This window comes from Cetorhinus maximus, chromosome 7, assembly GCF_964194155.1.
Source record: "Cetorhinus maximus chromosome 7, sCetMax3.hap1.1, whole genome shotgun sequence".
Lineage (NCBI taxonomy): Eukaryota > Metazoa > Chordata > Chondrichthyes > Lamniformes > Cetorhinidae > Cetorhinus > Cetorhinus maximus.
The window spans coordinates 66,739,197-66,758,696 of NC_135885.1; the positions used below are offsets into that span (position 1 = coordinate 66,739,197).

General features: G+C 42.6%; 1 protein-coding gene across 1 annotated transcript in view; it reads left to right on the forward strand.

Annotated features, from left to right (window-relative positions):
* The window catches only part of aff3 (AF4/FMR2 family, member 3), a 95,795-nt gene that overhangs the window by 60,639 nt on the left and 15,656 nt on the right, over nucleotides 1-19,500 (forward strand). Inside the window, exons 8-11 of the mRNA XM_078545644.1 lie at nucleotides 6,879-6,950; nucleotides 9,949-10,042; nucleotides 11,369-11,506; nucleotides 12,988-13,037. Of these exons, the coding sequence (XP_078401770.1) occupies nucleotides 6,879-6,950; nucleotides 9,949-10,042; nucleotides 11,369-11,506; nucleotides 12,988-13,037 (354 nt within the window). The remainder of the gene's footprint in view (nucleotides 1-6,878; nucleotides 6,951-9,948; nucleotides 10,043-11,368; nucleotides 11,507-12,987; nucleotides 13,038-19,500) is intronic.

Sequence of the window (19,500 nt, forward strand, 5' to 3'; positions counted from 1 at the left end):
TTGGGTCCCTTGCTGTTTGTGATATATATAAACGATTTAGACTTGAATGTAGGAGGGTTGATCAGTAAGTTCGCGGATGACATGAAAATTGGTGGGGTGGTAAATAGTGAGGAGGATAGCCTTCGATTACGGGAGGATATAGACGGGCTGGTCAGGATAGGCTGATCAATGGCAAATGGAATTTAATCCGGATATGTGTGAGGTGATGCAATTGGGCAGGACAAACAAGGCACGGGAATAAACGATGAATGGCAGGACCCTGGGAAGTACCGAGGATCATAGGGATCTTGGTGTGCATGTCCACCTTAAGGTAGCGGGACAGGTAGATAAGGTGGTTAAGAAGGCATGAGGGATACTTGCCTTTATTAGCCAAGGCATAGAATGTAAGAGCAGGGAGGTTATGCTGGAACTGTATAAAACGCTGGTTAGGCCACAGATAGAGTATTGCATGCAGTTCTGGAATCCGCATTATAGGAAGGATGTGATTGCACTAGAGAGAGTGCAGAGGAGATTTACCAGGATGCTGCCTGGGCTGGAGAGTTTTAGTTATGAGGAGAGATTGGGTAGACTGGGGTTATTTTCCCTGGAGCAGAGGAGATTGAGTGAGGACATGATTGGGGCATATAAAATTATGAGGGGCATAGATAGGAGAGACAGGAAGGAACTTTTCCCCTTGGTGGAGGGATAAATAACCAGGGGGCATAGATTTAAGGTAAGGGGCAGGAAGTTTAAAGGGGACGTGAGGAAGAATTTTTTCACCCAGAGGGTGGTGGGAATCTGGAACTCACTGCCTGAAAGAATGGTAGAGGCAGAAACCCTCATAACATTTAAGAAGTATTTGGATGTGCACTTGCGATGCCATGGAGATACAAGGCTATGGGCCTAGTGCAGGAAAATGGGACTGGAATAGTTAGGTATTTGTCTGACCAGAGCAGACTTGTTGGGCCGAAGGGCTTTTTTCTGTGCTGTAGACCTCTATGACTCTTTGACTGTTTAATATTCTTTCACTCGGTCAACAATTGTGCTGCTGGATTGAGAAAAGCTGATTTAATACCATAAAATTTGGGAGCCTGATACCAGACTCCAAGAATCCAAATTGAAAGAACAGCAGTAGAGTTGCACATTTTGCAGCTGAAATTTCTACAGCTCATAAAATAAAGAAGGAGAAACTGTTTCTAGTGCAGCAGGATTGCCACCCTGAGAACACAGATTATGATGATTGGCAAAAGAACCACAGGGCCGATGGGAAAATATTTGAACACAGTGAGTTCCTATAACCTGGAATGCACTGCCAGTAAGGGTGGTGGAAGTAGGTTCAATAGGAACTTTCAAAAGTAAATTTGATAAATACTTGAAGGAAAAATATCACAGAGCTATGGGAATGGACAGAAAAATGGGACTAATTGGATAGAGCTGGGCAAATGGCCACCTTCTGTGCTGTACCATTCTATAATTAAGACCATCGGACCATAAGACATAGGAGCAGAAGTAGGCCATTCGGCCCATCGAGTCTGCTCTGTCATTCAGTGAGATCATGGCTGATCTGATAATCCTCAACTCCAATTTCCTGCCTTTTCCCCATAACCCCTGATTCCCTAACTGATTAAAAATCTGTCTATCTCAGCCTTGAATATACTTAATGACCCAACCCCTACAGCCTTCTGCGGTAAAGAATCCACAGATTCACTACTCTCCGAGAGAAGAAATTCCTCATCTCTGTCTTAAATGGGCAACCCCTTACTCTGAGATTATTCCCTCTGGTTCTTGACTGTCCCACAAGGGAAAACAACCTCTCAGCATCTACCCTGTCAAGCCCCCTAAGAATCTTATATGTTTCAATAAGGTCGCCTCTCATTCTTCTAAATTCCAATAAGCACAGGCCCAACCTACTCAACCTCTCCTCAAAAGAAAATCCTTCCATACTCGGGATCAACCTAGTGAACCTTCTCTGGTCTGCCTCCAATTCCAGTATATCTTTCCTTAGATAAGGGGACCAAAACTGTTCACGGTATTCTAGGTATGGTCTAACTAGTGCCTTGTATAGTTTTAGCAAGACTTCCCTATTTTAATACTCTATTCCCTTTGAAATAAAGGCCAACATTCCATCTGATGCTGTGTCCGCATTCAGCACCTCAGCCTTTAGGAGCTGGTGCAAAGCACCACTGGTCGCAGATGTGTGATGGGTGTCAGCCCCATCTTAAAGGTGCTGAGAGCACACAGAGAGTATGATAGAACTCTGTGGTGCCTGCCCACTACATTCTGGCAGCAATGACCACACTGCCGAGGTGCAGGCATCAGTAATGTTTCCAGGGAGTGTGAGGCTGGACCATCACGGTGGTCTGAAGGCCACACAGAGAACAGGGAAGAGGCCCTGGACTGAGACACCTGCCTTTTATGTTGTGCAGAAATGTTTCACATCTGAGTGACAAGAACACTGCTCATCAGAACAAGGAGCCATAAGTAAGGAGACATTCTTGGGAGTTTATTGACAATAGTGAACATTATGTACAAGTGATTAATACCCGTGTCCAGGCTGTGCAATTAATTCCCCTTAACTGTCCTAACCCTGGCACCTCGTCTTGGTGCTTCCTGGACATCCACAGCGGAGGTGGAGGCAGCCTGTTGACTGTGACTCCCTGTCTGTGATGACTTTGGCGGGCGTCCTCTGGAGGGCCGCGACTTGGATGGCTCCGGCCTGCTTCCGGGGTCCTGCTGTGTGGCAGTGGCACCCTCTTCGGCCTGTGAAGCTGGATCTGCAGAGGTCACAGGAAGAGGGGTGTCAGATGGGCCAGTCACTCCCAGAGTCACCTGGGTGGATGGCCCTGGAGCATGCATCTGCTGATCCTTCTCCCTATGGATGCCCGAGGGACGCTGGCTGACTCCGTGAGCGGAAGGCATAGCTGGAGTGAGATCGAGGTGGCCAGTACTCCTCTCGTGTACACACTGTTGGAGGCCAACTATGGCATCAGTGATGGAATTAAGTCTACGCAGGAGTGACGTCCTGGACCAAGGTCTCCATGGCGGCCATGATCCTGCCAGTCTTGACCTCGGTGCATTGCAATGCCAGCGCTAACACCTCAGCCTGAAGACAGACTGACTTCTCCATCGTGCCTTGCAATCTGAGGAGTGCAGCAGCCATCCCTTCCTGATATTCCCAAGCTTGCCTTTGCAGCTCCAGCAGCTGTGCCATGACCAAGTCCAGAGGCTCATCATCTGACTCGGACTCAGCAACGTTCTGGCCTCCAGCATCCTCCAAGTGCCTGGGACCTGGGAAGCCCCTGCCTGCTGTTGATCAGAAAGTGCGATGTGCTCAGCAGATTGTGGTTCCAAGGCTATTCTAAAGCTAGGTCCCACCGAGGTGTGTGTCTCTGCGCTGGTGGTTGGTATGGGAGGGTGCCTTCAGATCCCTCTTCAGAGGTTTCTTCAGAGCTTGCTTGGAGGCTCTGGGTCATGGACTCCATCTGCTGCTTCCCAGATGTGCCTGTGAAAGCAAGGGGAGCTAATTAGTGGCCTGTGAAAGTGGACACATCTCTCACAGCATGGTTGTCTGATGGATGTTGCACTGCTGGATCCTCACTTTGTAGAGCAGCGCTGACCTCACCATCAGCACAGGATCGGTCCTGGTCATCGCCAGCCAGCTGGATGGCTCTGTTTTCAAATTGTGTCAGAACTTTGAATTCCAGCATCCCTCCACCTGTCTGCGACCATTTCCTCCTGTTGTGAGCCAGTTTGTCCTGCATAGATAGAGATGGGGAGAGTGTATCAGGACACCTACCGGGTCAGCTGATAGGTATGCCTGGCCTATGTGGGTGGTGAGTGGTCCCATGGACAGGATGAGGACAATGATGGTGTGTGTGCGAGAGTGAATGGTGATGTCCCTTGCACTAGTAGTGAGTGAGGGCCCTGTGGGTGTGTGATGGGTTTGTGAGTATGTGAGTTGGGAGTGATGAAAAGAGTGACTTATCCTGGCAGAATGGAGGAGATCATTCACCCTTTTACAGCACTGAGTGGCTGTCCTCTTCTGAAGGGCATTGGCGCTGACCACCGCTGGGTTGGTGACATTGCTACCCATCCTGCGGCCAGAGTGGGGGTAGAGCACATCCCGTCGGGCCTCCACGGCATCCAGCAGTCGTCGAGGGACCCATCGTTGAAGTGGGGGGCTGCCATCTTTTTGCCTATGCAGGCCATGTCTCCCAGGGAGCTGTGGTGAGCTGGTGGCAATGAGCGCTTTGCTGGTGGCTGCCTTTTAAAGATGGCGGCCAGCGCGATGCAACAGGAGGGTGATGGTGAGCGGGCTACTGCACTTAGTGCAATTCTGGGAAAATTCAGCCCTTTGTGTCATCCTCACCACTTACCTTCCTACCTATTTTTTTGTCATCTGAAAACTTGGCAATAGTACATTCACTTCCCTCATCTAAGTCATTAATAAATATTGTAAATTGTGACCCCAGCACTGATACTTGTGGCACTCCACTAGTTACTGGTTGCCATCCTGAAAATGTCCCCCTTATCCCAACTCTTTGTCTTCTATGAGTGAGCCAATCTTCTATCCATGCTAATATACTACACCCAACGCCTTGGGCTCTTTTCTTATTAAGTAGTCTTATGTGCAGTATCTTATCGAACGCTTTTCAGAAGTCCAAATATATTACATCTACTGGTTCCCCTTTATCTATCCTGCTTGTTACCTCCTCAAAGAATTCTAATAAATTTGTCAGGCATGATTTCCCTTTCATGAAGCCATGCTTGATTATGTTATGCATTTCTAAATGCTCTGCTATTACATCCTTTATAATAGACTAACATTTTCCCAATGACATATGTAAAGCTAACTGGCCAATAGCTACCTGTTTTTTGTCTGTCTCCCTTTTTGAATAAGGGCGTTACATTGGCACTTTTCCAGTCTCTAAGGATTCTTTGAAGATTATTAGCAGTGGATCCACTATCTGTTTAGCTACTTCCTTTAATATCCTAGGATGCAACCCATCAGGTCCAGGGGGCTTATCGGCCTTTAGCCTCATTAGTTTCCCTAGTACTTTTTCTCTAGTGATTGTTGTATTTATTTCCTTCCCCCACCCCCACTTTTGCCCCTTGATTATTTAGTATTTTTGGAATGCTATTAATGTCTTCTGCTATGAAGATTGATTCAAAGTATTTATTCAACTCCTCTGCCATTTCCCATTACTATTTCCCCACCCTCATTCTCTAAGGGGCCTATGTTCACTTTGACCTCTCTCTTCCTTTTTATATATTTAAAGAAGCTCTTACTGTCTGTTTTTATATTACTTGCTAACTTACCCTCAAAATTTATTTTCTCCCTCTTTATTTTTTTTTGGTCATCTTTTGTTGGTTTTTAAAACTTAACTAATCCTCTGGCTTACCACTAATCTTTGCCACATTGTATGTTTTTTCTTCCAATTTGATACTATCTTAACTTCTTTGGTTAACCATAGTTGGTTTATCCCCTTCCTAGAATCCTTCTTCCTCATTGGGATGTATCTTTGTTGTGAGTCATAGAGAAAGATTTTCCAGTCAGCAAGCGGGGGCGGGGCCCACTCACCGACACATAAAATGACACACGGTGACGTCGGGCTGGCGTCCCAACATCACCGTGCGTCATTTGGATTTTCAGTTCAGCGGGCACACAACCGAGTCGGCTTGTTTTATTTCAGGCCTGTTAAAAACTAATTAAAACAGTTAAATGAGCTGCCCGCCCAACCTTAAGGTTGGTGGGCTGGCGAAGAGCCCAGGCGGCCTTTGCGTTTTTCATGAAACCTCATCCATGGGCAGGATGAGGTTTCATGAAGTGTTTTAAAATTCAATAAAAATTAATTTAAAAATAATTTGACATGTCCCAGCTCATGTGACACTGTCACATGAGGGGACATGTTTTAAAAGTTTTTTTTCCTTTATTTAAATTTTAAAGCCTTAAACTGATCTCCCTGAGGCACCTCTGTGCCTCAGGGAGATTTCGGTGTTCTTTCGCGCGCAGGCCCCAATTCAGGGAATCCCCCCCTCCGCCGGCCCGCATAGGGAGCGCTCAGCATCTCCAAGCAAGCGTCACGCTGGGCAGGCCTTAATGGGCCCGCCTATGTAAAATGGTGACGCGGACTCGATTGGGGGGCACCAATCGGGTTCGCATTTGTTCCCGCCTGCTGCTGCACAACCCCCCAACAGGGGGAAAATTCAGCCCATGAACTATTTTCTTAAATGTCTGCCATTGTTCATCAACCATCATTTTTGCTAAACTCCTTTCCCAGTCCACTCCAGCCAACGCTGCCCTCATTCTTTTATAATTACCCTTATTTAAGTTTAACGTAGTTGTCCAATCCAAACTGAATGCTAATTTCAACCATGTTATGGTCACTGTTTCCTAGCGAATCGTTTACTCTGAGATCATTATTAAACCTGCCTCATTACACATTAACAGATCCAAAATAGCCTGCTCCCTGGTTGGATTCACAACATATTGTTCTAGCAACTGTCCCAAATACACTCTATGAATTCTTCCTCATGGCTGCCTCTGCCAATTTGATTTTCCCAATCCACGTGAAGATAAAAGTCACCCATGATTAATGTACTGCCTTTTTTTCTGTGATTCTAGGTCATACATAAAGCCCAGCAAAGTATCTTTACATGGATAACAGAATTTTATTAATAGCACAGATCTGTTCAGCATATTTAGAAATGCTGCAGGTTAATTGAACCAAAACTGACAAATGTTTTAGCACTTCTATGCACGTGTTGCCAAATATAATATCAAATTAACACAGATTCATGTTGAATGCCTCATCTTGGCTGTGAACCTGGTAAAATGTTAACAATTTTACTTTGATGTTTTACTTATACCACTGCTTTAATTTGGGTTTTGTTTAAAGATATGCTATGAGACTGAAGACTCATTCAGGTGCAACAGCCACTCAAGCAGATAAGCAGCTAGGTGCTTTGTGGTGAGTTTCTAAATTATGAGACTGCAAATTAAATCCCATTACATAAATGTTTTCTTTTCTTCCTGGCATAAAATGGCAGTGTCGGTGATTAGTTTTTTGTAATAGTTTGTGAAACATCTCTCTAACATAGAAACTGAATTAAGAATTTGCCTGTTACATCTTAACTGTATATACAGAAGTATTTGGTTTAAAAATTAAAGTTGAATCTAGTTTTATCTGTGTTTGTCTTTCAGTAAGTGGTGGAGTAAGGCAGCATTTTAGAGCATTGTGGAGTGATCAAATATAGAACGGCTTCAATAGTCCCCTGCATGCACCCCCCAACCCCCACATTTGAGTTTCCATTCTCATCCATGCCACCATGGCAATACATTGAACAGCAATCAGTAGAAACTTCCCTTGAGAGAGGGAAAACTGGGGAACAAGTTTTCAGGAACAGGTTTAGCAATGACTAAGGAGTGATCTTGGAGCAGTTCATCAACTGGCATCCTCGACTACAATGTTGCAGAACAATCAATAGAAAGGAGAATAAGGAATAAATATAAATATTTGGAATAGTTTTGTCCTCAAAATACAGATAAGTGCATTTTGAAATCCTACTCATTAATAACTCATTAATATTTTTTTCTTGGAGTACATACAATTGTAAATCTATCTTCTGTTCTAATGTATCTTGTTTTACCAGATACAATAAGAATCCAGAATCTGTGGTATTCGCATATGAGACTGTACTGGAATACATTTTTAAACACATCATGCTAGTAGAAGCCATTGGTTGATACTAGATAAACATTCTGTAAATGGGATAAGAATAAAGAAATCTGAGACCTCAGCTGGATCTTTACATCCTCCCAGCATGTGAAAGTGGTAACTAGCAAAAATATGAGGAAAACGTTTACAGCAGGGTGGAAATACTTGAAAGCATGTTTTATGCTTTTTCACATTTTACATATTTTGCTTTGGTTTATTTGACTTTTGTGATGTTCACAATGCGTTACAAATTTCTCTCTGGTTCAGAGGTACTGGTTGCTCCTGTAAGCAATCTTTGCATTTTACATTTAGGGTTGAGCCTGTAACTGCCCAATATTTAATTATGCAATGGTGTGATATGAACTGGAGTTCACACCTTCCACCTGTGCCCTTGCATACACTTATCCAATTCTTCCAGATTACTAGATAGCAAGTGAAAGCACAGAATGACAATTATGATCGAAACTCACTCATTTCACTTCTGCCCATGAATAAAAAATGAATAAACCACATTATCCCATATTAGTGGACCAACTTAACTTTTCCTGGTTGGTTTTCTGGGCCTGACCAGGTCAACGCTTATGATCAGTAAGTTTTCACTTGCTAGACTCTTCTCCCACAACAGATCTAACAGATTGACCTTCAACATTGTTTATCTCTCATTTTTGTTATTTCAAATCACAGGAAGTGGGTGAGCTGCCCCTCCAATTTCTTCCCCATTACATTATTCACAAGTAAGCCTGTCACTAAAATCAACTACCATCCACCCATGACCCCTTCCCATTCGAGCATGGATTTTTGGATGGTTCAGATTAATAGGTCATTCCCATGAAATATATGTGTGGATTTTCATAGGAACCTATTGTCCCAGGTCATTATGGAAACACATATGCAATGCATGGTTCATTAATACATACATTACTCCTTGCCACAGTGGCTGCAGCATATTGCTGTAAGCAGATTTCCAAATCAGCATGAATCTACTTGAAGTTAAAATGCACCACTTAAGTTTAACATTTTCTAAATCCTTCTATGAAAAAAATGGTCCAAACATTTCCTAAATTTAGCAATCAATGTTATTTAATTATGAATACTATATTTTGTTTCATATCATATTTTTCTTAATATCCTTTGTGACATTCCAGATGTCATTGGCCTGGATATTTCTGTCAGTGGCAAAGGGACATGTTTCTCTGTTCACCTCTAGTACTGTTGCCCAGGGAATTTTCATGGACTTGTCAATGGGAATTTTCACTAATTAGGTGTCTGATCCATTGTGGCACTCCCTACAGAGGCCTGTGGTGTCTGTAGACAAGCAACAGCAAGGAACTTCAACTAATGAGATTAAAGTATCCTCACCGAGCTATGTAGAATGCAAACCAAGAATTAAACCAGGCAATATAAATTATAATTAAATAATGTACAGAAGTGAAGTCAAAATAAAGATTGGGGTATACAAATGGGATTAAGGGAGAGAGATATAGAGAAAAACAGAAAAAACTGGGTCATGAGGACTCGAAACGTCAACTCTTTTCTTCTCCGCCGATGCTGCCAGACCTGCTGAGTTTTTCCAGGTAATTCTGTTTTTGTTTAAAAAAAAACATGGTACTTTCTCTAAAAAAAAATTGCAACATTGATTTTCCTCTGAAAGAATGAGACTCCATACTTATATAATTAATTGTTCATGGCCACACGGGCTCTTTAGCAGTAATTATCATTTATCACACCTTTAAAACTCATTCCTGAATGTTCTAGTCCTAATTTTTTTTTACCCATCTTCATTGCAGAACTAGTAGGTAAATACCACAGGTTCATGCTATTACAGTGATTTCAATGCTGAGTCTATTAGCAAGGACCTTACCTTACTTGTTTGAAAGGTTACATAGATAAGGCTTTATATGGGGGAGCAGGATATCTCTGACAGAAGAGTTCCATGTATACCTGCACATGTGCGGACACTAGAAGTTGTCAGAATTACCCTGTAATAGCAATGATGCTCATAGCCTTGCTGCTATTGTTACACCAACATCAGGCCACTGTATTTCCTTTTGTTTATTTGTTGGTGTGAAAGATGCTGTTTTTAAAAAGCTATAGTAATGAATTAAAATGTTTTAGGTTAGAGATGAGAATTTTTGAATTCTCATTTTTTAGATGTAGATTAGATAAGTGTGAATATCAGCATGCACCATTTACATGTCTGAATTGTAAGTCTGAGCACAGTTTATGACATCTTCACTTTTGATCTCTGCAGTTATCGTTGTTTGGCACTTCTTTATTGGAGGATGTTCAGACTTAAGAGGGATAATGCTGTTAAATATTCTAAAGCCCTGATCAACTATTTCAAGGTAAATATTTGATACATTTTCTGAATCTTCTGTTACTTCATAAACTCTAACTCTCACTCCATTGCGAGAATATAATTGGAGCGATTGAATATAGCTTAAATGATAGTTTTGTTCTCAATCTATTCACTAACTTTTAACTTCAATTCAGGCTTGATATTTCACCAAATAAAGGATTAAGGTAATTTCCTAGGGAATCCAGTATATGGCTATTAGGGATTCTGTGTTTCTTCAAAACAGAAGACAATGAGAGATGAGTCAAGGATATATTTGCAGTTGTTACAAATATAAAGTTTATAAGATTGTTATGTTTTGGGACAGTCTCTTTAATTTAAGGTAAAATAGAGGAATGAAATGTTCATGTGTCCCGCTCTGAACTTTGCCAGACAACAATCCTGGGGCAAGAGGGGCCCAAGTCAAGAGACTTGCTGAGAAGGTGCAAGATGTTCACACCTGTGAACAATGGCAAGACCATCTGTGCTAACAGTGGGTAGACTGTTAGTCTCTGAGTCTCACAAGAAAGTGTTAAGAATGTTATGTTTTATAAACAGTTGTACTTTGAACTGTTTGTTTAATTCCAAGATAGAATGGAGTTGGGGATCTAAGGATAGTTAATTAGGATCACTAACTGCATACAAGACCCATTATGATGCCATGAAAATGAACTTTAGGAAGGGAGAAGTCCACAGAAAGTCATTGTTGTATACAGGGCTTCCTAAGATATCAGTGAATCTGATAGACACAAGTCAGTGTGCAAGAATCTGTGAGAGAGCAGGAATACAGATGCAGCCAGTCCTGCACCTGAAGCAGAGAAAATTCTGACCCTATTGTTCACCACATAGAATGTGGGTGGAAGCTCGTGTTCAGGTTGAAGAGACCAAGCTCATGATGATCTAACAGAGGCTGAAAGATTCACCTAGCTTGGACTAAGGAGAAGGAATTTCCAGTGTAACTCTCACAGTGAAAGTCAATCCTGGGATTAGAAATTACCAGCTCGGAAAAGAAAATTAAATCCTCTGGTAAAACATTCCTAAATTGGTAGAAAAAATTATAAGCTGCACTATTGAGAAACAGTTTTCTGAAAATGACATTTATACTCTGAATGCTATTTGGAATATCAGTAATACTGATTTTCTTCTTATAGACAGTAAAGCCATTTTCCACAAAAGCAGGTTTAGCTCAGGAATCTTGCCCACAGACATGCTCATTAGAAAATTGTATGTTGTCTACAACAGAGGCACACGTTGTAAACCTTATTGTTCTTTCATTTAGTCATTGACAGAAGACTCTCTGACCAAATTAACAATACTCCTTTGCCCTCTGACCTAGTGTAACAGGAAAGAAGTACTAAACAGTAGTACTGCACAAGCTGCTGTGCATCAGAAGGACCTGTACACACACCAGTACTGCAGTCAACCACTTAAGTTCAAACACACCGACCATTGCTGCAGTTTTAGACAAAAAGAGGTATTGATTTTTTTAATATATTTGTCTGATGTGTAGCAAAACCAATTTTCACAACAAATGTAATTTTTAAGCAGATTTTTTGTAGAACTTTGTGCCATTGAATCAGTTTTTATCTGGTTCCATTTGTAAAAAAATGATTGGTGGCTAAAGTCAGAATGAAGTCACTAAACAAGTGAATGGAATAAGGAAGATTAATAGGTATGGGATATCATGGGCACAATTACGTACATGTCTGATACCAGGATTATAACATTAAATATAAGAATGTGGTTTCAAGGAATATAGACAACTATTCTCTGCTGTTGCTTTTCACAATAATGACCATTAAGGTATGTGTTAAAACCGATGGAAAATTTGGATATGTGCTGAAAATGCCATTTTTTTCTGCATTGCCTTTTCATTAAACTTGTTAACAAACCTTCAAAGAAAGATGTTACAGCTTTCCTTAACAAAATTAATTCAATTAGTTCAGCATTAACCGTGGAACTAGAGTTAATTCAACAAATTCTTCAGTGTATCTGTTTATCATGGACTTTACTATGATTTTTACATTAGCTAGCTTATAGAGTCATAGAGGCATTATGGCACAGAAGGAGGCCATTCGACTCTTGGAGTTCATGTCATGTTGTTGATGAGAGAGAGCTGCTTGAGACTAAAGAATCCATTGGAAACTACTGCCACCGGGCTTTTGTTTACAGTGCTTCACTCACTTCCAGCTTAATCATCTTAACAGTGTTTCACTGAGGGTCACTTTAAGCAGCGCAACTGCTGAAGTCTCTGCTCAGATATCAAAGATCAAAAACTTAAACTTTAAAGAAGGCCAGAACTTACTAAACAAAAAAAATGAAGTAGAATTTTCAAGAAAAACAAGCACATGATGTACAGAACTTTTGAAATTTGAATTGTAGTTCAATTTTTGTTTCCTATTTCATGTTTCAGGATTTTTGACTATTTAACTTAGGAGGAATTTCAGGTAATTTGTATTAGGGTATTGCTATTAAATTAAATTCAAGGATTAAGTCATCATTCTGGAATTACAAATCGATTCCAGTCAAAGAGTACACCAGGTTTGGTGTCTCGCACATAACACATAATTTACACAAAGGGTACTTGGAATGTGGAATTCTCTGTAACAAACTATTTTTTAGTTTTTTTAATGGGTATTAGTTATTTGAGAAAAGAGGAATATTGATGAGTATGGGAAAAAGCAAAGGGTGGGATTTGTTTAGATGATGTGATGAAAAACACCAATGCTGACTTGACGAGTTCAACGGCCTATTTCTGTGCTGTAACATTCTGTCAGAAAAACTATTCAACCTATCTAGATGCTCCTCTAATGACTCACCTAATATCCTATTGCTTTTGATAAGTTGTATTGTTGATCTGAATAAATTTGATTTAATAAAACACAAAAAATGGTTATTCATACACACAAAAAAATGAATATTTCTGTCTAAAATAGATTTATTTTAATGCTACAGGATTCTGGTGAAACAGCTAAAACTTCAAACATGTGGGGTACCAGTGGCAAGTAAGTATGCTTTTCTTTCTTCTGACTGAAAATGAAACTTTGCAAAAGTAAACCTGAAACAATGATCAGAGAGATCAACTTCAGTGGTGACATAAAGCAGGTAATATTGGATTGGCTCCCGTTATATATCCCATTTGAAAAGAAAAACTAAATGGGGTCTATAATGGGAGGCCAATAGTGCTCATTTGATGCCCACCCACTCTACCCCAATTGAATATTCTGCCCAGTACTACAGCTTGCATTTCTTCAGACAATACCCATGAAAGTGGCTCTTCATGTGCCTTACCAGGGAACGCAGTTAAAAATAAGGGGTCTCCCATTTATGACAATTTTTTTCTTAGGGTCTTTAGACTGTGGAATTCTCTTGCCCAGACAGCAGTGGAGGCAAGGTCATTGAAAATTTTCAAGGCTGAATTAGATAGATTCTTGATTGACAAGGGATTCAAACGATATAGGGGCTAGACAGGAACATAGAGTTGTAAGTAGAGAATGCAATCAGATCAGCCATGACCTTGTAAATATTTTAGGTGGAGCAGGCTTGAAGGGCCAAATGGCCTACTCCTGTTCCTAATCCATATGTTCATATCTTCAAACTATAAGCAGAACTATTTCAAGTTAACTGATCTTCTTGCAATGTTTTCAATATCTATAAGTCAAAAAGAATTGAAGCTTTCAAAGAAGTAATATGACTGTTCTGTAGTCACTTTCATGGCCACAGGCAGTGGATGCCTTCTATGTCCCCGTGGTGCAAAATCCTGCAGTAGCTGGCAGATGTGACCGACCAGTTCCCTAGATGTGCAGAGTCTGTGGCGACACTGGTTCTTGGTCACCTGCAGGAATGAAAGGCAGCATCTATGGACCCTGAGTGTTGCTAGGCATCGGCCTGTGACGGCTCACTGTGGCTCTTTGGTGGTGTGTACGGGAGCCCCAGCCACCTCTGCTTCCTGAGGTTGCTGCTCTGTGCAACCAGGAGCCTCAGTCGCTCTCTCCTCTGTCATCTTCGTGCTCTGTACACCATCGGGCATACAGCTAGTTCACCAGGCTCCATGATCCTGATGTAATCCTCCTGCAGGATGAAGGAGAGAGACACGTGGTTAGCATGGGTGTACTAAGAATATGTCCTGGTTAAGCGCGTCAGCCCCTTTACGCTTCCCGGAGAGTGCTGACCACCACTTGGATGGCCAGAGATTAGTGCACTGCATGGTTGTCCTGTTGACTTAAGCCTTGGGAGAGACTGGTCCAAGCCTGGATGCTGACATTGCAAGGTGCTGTGAGCGCCTCCAGCAGTAACTGCTCCATGGCTAGCTTTAGCGTGAAGATTGTACAACGTGTGCCATCATCCAACTGTTCGGCAGTGCACTAAAATGCTCATGACTTTGCACTCTCTGCCGGGGGTTCAGAGGGGAAGCTCTGGAGCATTTGGTGGCACTTTGATGCCTCTGTGTTACTTAAGTGGGCAGATAAGCTAGGAGCCCGACCCCAATCATATCAATGTGGCTGCGACTGAACTGTCTCAGTTGCAGAGGAATGGTCACTTTATACAGGTTTCCCTAATGCATGGCCACTTCCTTCTCCTACCCTACCACTCACCCCGAAAGCGCTATACTCAACGGCAGGGCTGCCCTTGCCCCTCCCCTCCCCCTCCACCAGTCACCTCAACAGCAGGGCTGCCCTTAATCCCCCACCCCGTCACCAGTTGCCTCAATGGCAGGGTTGCCCTTAACCCTGACTCCCCGCCACCCCTGAAGCTTGAATCCAACAGGCGATCCTGGCGAGCGCAGCAGAACGTTACTGTGTATTCACCTCCGGGTTCCCCTCAAAGTGCAGGCTGCCAAGTGCACGCCTTTTATGTGCTGTTGTGAATCAAGCCGCCGACGTGGACGGATGATCCAGCGGAGGGTGGGGGATGATTCCAGTGGGCTGGCCTGATAATGATATGCTGATGTATTACAATGAGGTTCCCGCCATCAATGATAGGAAACATGGTCTGCCGTTGGCAGGCTGAGCGGATGATGGCAAGGTGGTTTCCCGTCATCCTAAAACTGATCACGCATATTGTGCGCTCACGCCACTGATCACGCCCGACACCAGCAGGGACAGAAAATTTCACCCGATGCCTTTTTCAAATTTTACTCAAGATTTCATTTTGGTCTTTATTTCCTGCTGTGTGGGCCCAAATCAAGCATACATGTCAGTCCCTCGAAAATATTATTCATGTAAAAGTCAACCTTGTTTTTTTTGCCTCAAAAATTGGTCTCAAAAACTCAACTTTTACATGGGCACATAGGGAATGTTTCCTTCCTCATGGAGATTAATAACTTTTAAAAAGAAATTCAAACTGCCAGTTAAAACTGAAAGAATGACATATCAAATTTTCACGTTCTAAGATGATTACTGTAACAAATGGACTAAAAGCACCATTGATGAAACACTATTTTTGTAGATGGCTTCTAATTTAAACTACAGATCGAGGGTGGGTATAGGGGCATAGGGTGGCATTGGGGCCATGGAGATGGAAAGAGGGCATAAGGTGGCATGGGGGTATGTCAGCCATGAGGTGTTGGTTGAGGGGTATAAGGTGGCATAAGATTTGAGGGGCCATGGGGGGTGGGTGAGGTGTCATGTGTTGGCATGGTTGCAGTATGGGGAATGTTTGTGTGTGGGGTGGGATTGAAGAGTGAGGGCTGGAAGGATTTGTTTGTTTTGTTCATTTTTTTCTTAAATTCAACAAAGTGCCAGATTGCAGAGGCAGGCCTTCTGCCCAGCCCACCTCTGCACCTAACAGCCCCCACACTAGTTTCTGGGGCAGTGGGCCCACTTTCTTATCCAGCGTCCATCACCCCCCCACCACCACTGCCAGAATGAAAACTCCAACTTCCGGGCCTCTTTTTCCCGAGTCAGTCTGGCGGAGCCAGGAAAAGTTCCATCTCTGCCTCCAGACCAGGGAGCAAAAATCCTGGCCTTAGTGTTTGTGCACCAAGGGTCTACACATAGCTTGATGCACACAAAGGTGGCCATCAAGATGAGGGTGATGTTGGGTACTTTTTTTCCTCCTTTATTTAGAGTTTTATACATTGTGCCCCTGTGGACATGGTCCATTTTCAATCTCCAGAAAAGGCAGAAGATGGCTTGTGTGACCACCAAGGCACAGAAGCAGGGTACAGACCATACCTGTGCCACGTAGAGCAGCACCAAGAGCGCCTCGCACCTGATGGCCAGGTTCTTACCCACAGTGGAGAAGGAGCATTGCTCCCACATGCCCAGTTTCTATTTCACCATGATTATATGACCTTTCCAGTTTATTGTGACACTCTGGCCCCTTCGAACCATATCCCCAGCACTTTCATGTAGCCTGACCTGGCGTGAAGGGGGACAAAGGATTGGGTGGCCCAAGAACATGACCTTGCTCTTGGTGTGATTTACTTTGGCTCCCAAGACTATTTCAAACTTGCCGCAGATGCTCATCAGCCTGCACACCAACAGCAGATCTGAGTAGAAGACCAACATCGTCCATGCGCAGAGAGGCTTTGACCTGAGTGCATCTGCTGCCTGGGCTTGTCACCTCCCTTATACCTGCATCCTTCCTAATGGACATTGAAAAAGGTTCAATACAGCACACAAACAAGACAGGGTATGGAAGACAGCCCCATCTGACTCCATAATTGATCGGAACGCTTTCTGATTTCCAGCCCATTGATTTAAACTCCACCACTGATGTTGGTGTAGAGCTGTTGGATCCAATTGCGGATCCCCTCCACAAGCCCCATTTTGGAGAGCACGTACATCATGTAGCTGTGTATCACCCTGTCAAAGGCCTTCTCCTGGTCCAAGCTGATGAAGCAGGTGTTCACCCCCTGCCCTACAGATAGGCAGTCATATCCCTGAATAACATGAAGCCATCAAAGATCTTCCTCCAGGTACAGTGCAGGTCTGATCAAGATGGTTCAGCAACTCTAGAGCCTGGTCTGATTAGTGATGATTCTAGCCTGCTATTGGCTATAGTGAGATTGGTTTCCCATCCAAGCAATTATGGGTTCAATATGACTCCTTGCTACCTTTCACTAACACCCACCTGCCATAATTAAAATGAATTTCCAAGGCTTACCTGCCTTCTCAGGAAATTTATGCAATGAGTCATCATAACTAGGAGTATCTCAGGTTTACATTAGCTCTCAGTAGTTTGGCAGTGGGGCAAGTGATCAAAAGGTGTTGTGGTATCTAGACCTTTGTTCCAAGAGGAGCCAATGGAAATTACTCTGGCCCCAAAAGTGAAAACATGTACTAAATGGCTGCTATACTAATAAGAAATGCCAGTTTAAAAGTATGAATTTAGCAGGCATTTTTTGGGCTGATTGGTGATTATCATGATTTAAATGTGCCACAAGTTTTGAAGCCAACGCAATTAGACATAGTTTTCCTGGAGGTGTATAGGTAGCTTGTACTCACCCATTTCCACTGAAGCTGTAGAGAGGTCTGACTGGCACAGAGCAGCAGCTTTCAGGATGGCTGCAGGATAGAATGAGAGGCTGCATAGGTTCTCAGACATGGCACCAGAGGCCCTGGTAGAGAAGGTCCAGATGAGCAGGGATGCCTTGACCCACAGGAAGAAGGAGTCCACCTCACCCCCCTGTCCCTCAATCCTACAGCAGTTGGTGCTGCTCTGCCTGGACTCATGTCCCTCTCCGTTTCCACCTGAAGGCCACTAGCAAGATACCAATGACTAAGTACTCCTTTTCACCGGATGACTCCTATAAGGTTCCCAGTAAGATGGAGTAGCACAACACTAAAGCATTTTAGGAAAAGACCTCAGCAAATTTCCACAATGAATATTGATAGTATTTTGCTGAAATTTTGACAAAGTGTTCCAGAAAGTTTCCAGATGTGTCTCAAAAGTCTTTTTGAAACCTTGAGCAGCAAGTGAACAGTAAAATGTGATAGACATTTAAGTAGTGCTCGAAATTCTCTGCAACAAGTTAATTCCCAATTAGCTGATCACTGTTAGGAGAGATTAAGTCAAGCTCCATCCGCCAAAATAGTGTGCAGCCTCTTTAATGAGCACTAGCAGGCAATTTAATTGCCAATCAACCCCTTATTGATCCTCCAAGTGACTGTTCATAAGGCAGAATTCCATTCCTTCAGCGAGATTAATACTTTCACAAAAAGCAGGCTAAAATACAGCAAGCTGGACTGCAGTATGGTCTACTGCAACTCCTATCTCTGGTGTTGTGTTCTTGTCTAAGCCGAGGTTGCAGCTTAAGGCCTTCTATTAGCTATCTTGGAGGTATTTAAAGTATCTGGGGAAAATTACCCCTACTGTCTTCAGGAAAGAGGAGATAATTGGGAAGAATGGGATATAAATGAACATTGTGCTTGTCACTCAAAATATCTCCCTCCTTTCACAATATTGCTTGCTTCATTATTTCAAAATGTTATTTGTACAGTACCAACACAGTCAACTTCCTTCAGCTCTCCTTATAACTCAATGATATGAAACCTGGAATCATCTACAATAACCAACTCAGAATCTTCTCCACAGCATCTACATCCTATCAGGTGCATGTAAGCTTATTATAATAATAATAAAAGCCATTAAGCTCATATGTTGTCCAGGACCTGATTCATTAACCAACCATTTCCCATTTTTATTTCCTGCAACATATTCATCTCTTCCTAACTAACTCCTACTGAGTCAGCAATCAACTTAATTCCCTTGCAATGCTTCAGCTTGCTAAGTATTTATAGTGCTAAATGGTAATCTATTCCATATGTTGATGACTTCAGATCCTATCAATTATAAGGTTCTACCAGCAGCACAGAGCATCACTGGTGGCAGGCGTGGTTTAGAAAATCCAGCACCTCACCACATGCACCTGATTTGTTTGCATGATTTTCCAATGGGCAATTTTGCATGAGGCCTTGCTGCAGGCAATAATTATTACCTCAATTATTAAATTAAGTCCTTCACCTATTACAATTATGAGATTTAAAAGACTGTTTTGGGACCGTGTCTTTAATTTAAGGTAAAATGGAGGGAGTTATGTCACGTGTTCTGAAGTCTTCTGGACAGCAAGCCTGATGATTTGATTGTTAGAGGTTAAATGGGGCCCAGACTTTTTACTGGGAAAAAGATGCAATGTGCTTACCCTTGGAGACAATGGCAGCAGCCTGTGTGCTAACAGTGGATAGACTGTGAGCATCCAAAGTCCCAGAAAAGCATTGAGAATGTTGGGTTGTAAACAGTTGTGCTTTAAACTCTCCATTTATTACCAAGGTAAAAGAGACTTGGGTTCTCAAGGATAGTTAATCAGTATTTCTATCTGGATACAAGGCCCATGTGATTCATGTTGTCATGGATATGGGCTTTGCGAGGGAAAGGGTCTAAGATATCTGCAAAAATTCATAGACAAGGTTAGTCTGCAGGAATCTGGGAGAGGAAGTACAGCTATAGGCAGCAAATCACTGT